This window comes from Corvus brachyrhynchos, unplaced genomic scaffold (genome assembly GCF_000691975.1).
Source record: "Corvus brachyrhynchos isolate BGI_N302 unplaced genomic scaffold, ASM69197v1 scaffold280, whole genome shotgun sequence".
Lineage (NCBI taxonomy): Eukaryota > Metazoa > Chordata > Aves > Passeriformes > Corvidae > Corvus > Corvus brachyrhynchos.
The window spans coordinates 194,644-199,314 of NW_008236198.1; the positions used below are offsets into that span (position 1 = coordinate 194,644).

General features: G+C 48.6%; 1 protein-coding gene across 3 annotated transcripts in view; it reads left to right on the top strand.

Moving 5' to 3' along the window:
* ROR1 (receptor tyrosine kinase like orphan receptor 1) overlaps nucleotides 1-3,687 on the top strand; it is a 147,026-nt gene extending 143,339 nt beyond the window's left edge. For all 3 annotated transcript variants that reach the window (XM_017740675.1, XM_017740668.1, XM_017740684.1), the window contains one exon: nucleotides 734-3,687. In XM_017740675.1, coding sequence (XP_017596164.1) covers nucleotides 734-2,158 — 1,425 coding nt within the window. In that variant the 3' untranslated portion in view covers nucleotides 2,159-3,687. The remainder of the gene's footprint in view (nucleotides 1-733) is intronic.
* The last annotated feature ends 984 nt before the right edge of the window (nucleotides 3,688-4,671 follow it).

Here is a 4,671-nt window from a genome sequence, read left to right on the forward strand (position 1 = left end):
AATGCCAATGCCAATGTTTACACTCATTTACAGAACCTAGATCCCAAACTCATTAACCTTAAATTACTACCTGTGGCTTTACTGAGGGCCCTAAATGAGTGGGTTTGGGTGTTACAAGCACAAGTGGAAGCTGGGAATAATATGGGTTCTTTATGGCCCAGGAGTGAATATCTGCACTCTGAAGGGCAATAAATGTTTAAAAGGTTTGCTTTTCTCCTTTGGCCACTCTCGGGGTTTTAGGATGGAACAGAAATAGTGGGAACAGAAACAGGCTCTGCTGTACCTGGAAGGGTTAATAGCAAAGTGAAGGCAGAATTGGCTACAAGGCCGTGGCTTTAAAACAAAATAATTTTTTTCCTGCTAAAATTCCAGGCCCTGGCCCATAAAACACTTCAGCATGGACCTCTTAGAGCATGGGAATTGCCTCAATTCCTGAAATTAGTCACATTCAATTGGAAGTACAGAAATGCCCAAGGCCAAATGCCGAGATGCTGATGGCTCCTGTGTATATTTGGGTCCAGTTCTTGTTGTATCTGACCTTGTGGAGAGGATGGAAAGGAATTCTTTTTGTTACTTTTTGGAGCATGGTGATCCCGTTTGGGTCCTGGTGTCCCTCGGGTGGGATCATTGCTCCTGTGCCCGTCTCCTTGGCTCCCACACATCCTGCACCAAGAGATTTCACTTAAAAAAGGCTGGTTTCGGTCCTGATGTGTTACTGGTGTTTCTCTCACAGAGTAAAGCCAAGGAGCTGCCCCTCTCTGCCGTTCGCTTCATGGAGGAGCTGGGGGAATGCGCTTTTGGCAAGATCTACAAGGGCCACCTCTACCTGCCGGGTATGGACCACGCCCAGCTCGTGGCCATCAAGACCCTGAAGGACTTTAACAACCCCCAGCAGTGGGCGGAATTCCAGCAGGAAGCGTCCCTCATGGCCGAGCTGCACCACCCCAACATCGTGTGCCTGCTGGGCGTGGTGACGCAGGAGCAGCCCGTGTGCCTCCTGTTCGAGTACATGAACCAGGGCGACCTGCACGAGTTCCTGGTCATGCGCTCGCCGCACTCCGACGTCGGCTGCAGCAGCGACGAGGACGGCACCGTCAAGTCCAGCCTGGACCACGGCGACTTCCTGCACATCGCGGTGCAGATTGCGGCTGGCATGGAGTACCTGGCCGGACACTTCTTCGTCCACAAGGACCTCGCTGCCCGCAACATCCTGATCGGGGAGCAGCTCCACGTGAAGATCTCCGACCTGGGGCTGTCCCGGGAGATCTACTCGGCCGATTATTACAGGGTGCAGAACAAGTCCCTGCTGCCCATCCGCTGGATGCCCCCCGAGGCCATCATGTACGGCAAGTTCTCCTCCGACTCGGACATTTGGTCCTTCGGAGTGGTTTTGTGGGAAATATTCAGCTTCGGCCTCCAGCCGTATTACGGATTCAGCAACCAGGAGGTGATCGAGATGATCCGGAAGCGCCAGCTGCTGCCGTGCTCCGAGGACTGTCCCCCCAGGATGTACAGCCTGATGACGGAGTGCTGGCACGACCTGCCCTCCCGCAGGCCGCGCTTCAAGGAGATCCACGCGCGGCTGCGCTCCTGGGAGGGCCTCTCCAGCCACACCAGCTCCACAACCCCCTCGGGCGGCAACGCCACCACCCAGACCACCTCCCTGAGCGCCAGCCCCGTCAGCAACCTCAGCAACCCCAGGTATCCCAACTACATGTTCCCGGCGCAGGGAATCCCCCAGGGCCAGATGGCGGGGTTCATGGGGCCGCCCTTACCTCAGAACCAGCGCTACATCCCCATCAACGGATACCCCCTCCCGCCGGGATACGCCGCCTTCCCCGCCGCCCACTACCCCCCGCAGGGCCCTCCCCGCGTGATCCAGCACTGTCCCCCTCCCAAGAGCCGCTCCCCCAGCAGCGCCAGCGGCTCCACCAGCACGGGCCACGTCACCAGCTTGCCGTCGTCGGGATCCAACCAGGAAGCCAATATTCCCTTGCTATCCCACATGGCCATTCCCAGCCACCCGGCGGGGATGGGTATGACAGTGTTTGGCAATAAAACTCAAAAACCCTACAAAATTGACTCCAAGCAGTCCTCCCTGTTGGGAGACTCCAGCATCCACGGACCCAGCGACTCCATGATTTCGGCGGAATTGTAAATAGGCGAGGCCTTTGTAAATAGCGCTCTTGGCGACGCAGACTCGGAAGTGGTAGGAAAGATTTTTTTTTCTATTCAAATATTTTATTAAAGATCCTTCTGGTTGTTGGACAGACATTGCAGCAAAGTGTCTTCTGTGAAGTTGCACTGCTCGCCAGGATGGGCAGGCACAACCAGACAGATCCTCGTGGTGGGAATCCTCAGCCTTGGCCACGTTTCTCCAAGTGCCACCAACAATTCAAAGAGGGAATTTGAGGGGTTTTTTTAAAATAAAAACATTTTATCCAACACTTTTTCACAGCTTTTTAAACCTCCGGCGTGGTTTAAATCACAGGAACTTTTTTTTAATACTGAAAACCATATTTTAATATTTGTCTCTTTTTTTAGGAGATGCAAAGATTCGGAGATCTGGGTGTGCAATTTCAGTGCCAATAGGGAAAATATCTGTAAATTTTGCAGTCGAGGGTTGTGTGTCAAATATGTGATCTGAGAGCTGAATAAATTACTTCAGGTGGGATTTTGGTCTCTGGTTTAGTCAGGAGTCTGAGCTCAGATTCAGACCAAAAAATGTCATTTATGAGACAGCACAAATGCTCGAGTTATCAGCTTGCAGTCTACAAACCTCAATCTGCTGCTGGCTGCTAAGGACAGCTGGAGTTCTTAAGGAATTGCCTTAAAGGAAATGAAATTAAAGAGCTTTAATTTCAGAACCTGAATCAACTTCTTCAGAGCTAACATTTCATGATCTAGTCGCTCAAGCAGGAATTTTATATCCTTTTGTTGCTATGCAACTGTGTAATGGAAAAGCGCCAAACCACAGTTTTGTATATGACAATCAGTTTTCCCAGGAATATTTATTGTGTCATTTCAGTGACTCTGACTCCAGTAACCCTGGAAAAAGGGAGACTCACATTCCATCAGGCAGCAAATCCATCGATAGCAATTGTGTCTAATAATGTGAATTAGTGCTGATTTTCCACTTAGAAATGCACCATTTGTGTCATTAAAATACCCATTCAGGTAGAACCAATTGAGATTCTTCATTTGAAACCACTTTAATGAGCTACACACGTGCTGTGTACGGTACATTTTCCACAGACTCTTTTTTTGTACTGAATAATATTTTTATTGTCCACAAAAACCAATCTTGTGCTCAGTTGACAATGTTGTATAATAGGACTTTATTTTTATCTTTTTGCACAAAAGTGTGATGATGTTTTTTGTACAGCAGAAGTGAAAATACATCTCTGCATTTTATATCTTGGGCTGTTTCTTTTGATTTTTACCCTGATGTAGATGTTCCTGAAATATATTATGGTGATACTCAGCCACTACCTTATACAAATACCTTTCTTTGTTTTCACTGCATGCGTTTAATCACTGTATTACTTGATGATTGAGTTATTAATTATGGGCATTTCAATTAGGCAAGCATGAAAAAAATGTAATAACAAAGGCTATTTTATAATTGAGATACGTGCATTTTTGTATTTCACGTGCCAGAGATGATATTAAACACTGATTATTTTATGCTGCTGTTTATTAAAACATTGTTTTACCATAAACACGCCGGCATTTCCTCCATCCCGAAATGGCTGAAGGACATGGAATGATCTCCCTCCCCTGGCTCCCAGTTACCAGGGAAGCTGAGTTGGTATCAGCCAAGCATCCTTGGCTTTAATCAGGAATTAGGAATAACCTAATCCTTAAGGAGCAGCAGTGGGATCATAAAATATTCCCTCACACACTTTGTGGTTTTATGTTCAAACCACTCACGGCTCAGTTTGAGGTTTTTCCTTTATTTCAAAGCTGGGTCCTTAAGGTTAAAGTATTTTTAGATGTGAACCAGCTCTGAACGACACACCTGGAAAGCTTTGGAAGGACCTCTCCCTGCCCTGCCTCTCAGCAGGGAAAACCTGGGAATTCTGAGGCTGAAATCACAGTCTGGCCTCACACCTGATGCACAGGGAGGTAACACAGAGAGGCAGGAACTCCTCAGAGAGAGATGAGAGAGCAAAATCTAAAGAAACTGATGAGGTAATGTGGAAAATAAATGTTGCCAGAAATTACGGAATCACTCCTCAGGTGGGGACGCAGGCACAGGATGAAAGCTGCTTTTGTGGCAAACAAAGGGAGAGGGAATATTCCAGATGCTAAATCATGATCCCTTCTTTCTTCAAGGAGAGAGCACTGCCAAGGCTGTTGGAAATGTAGCAGTCTTGGCTGGATTGAGAAGCTCTGGAGGATTGGGATAAAACTCTGGATATCAAACACTGTTTACTGAGTGTTACAGCGGGGATACTGCAACGTGTATCAAACCAGGAGGCCCGTAGAAAGAAGTATATATGGACGGATTGTTGGTGGATGTTTCAGAGATGTTTATTTCCCCAGCCATGGCCGGGGCTCTGCCCAGGAACCCTCACAGCCACCGGGCCCGAGGCCCCTTCCCGCGCAGGGAGCACAGAACAGCCAGCGGGAACGAGGCTGCGCAGGGGCTCGGGGAAACCCCGGCCG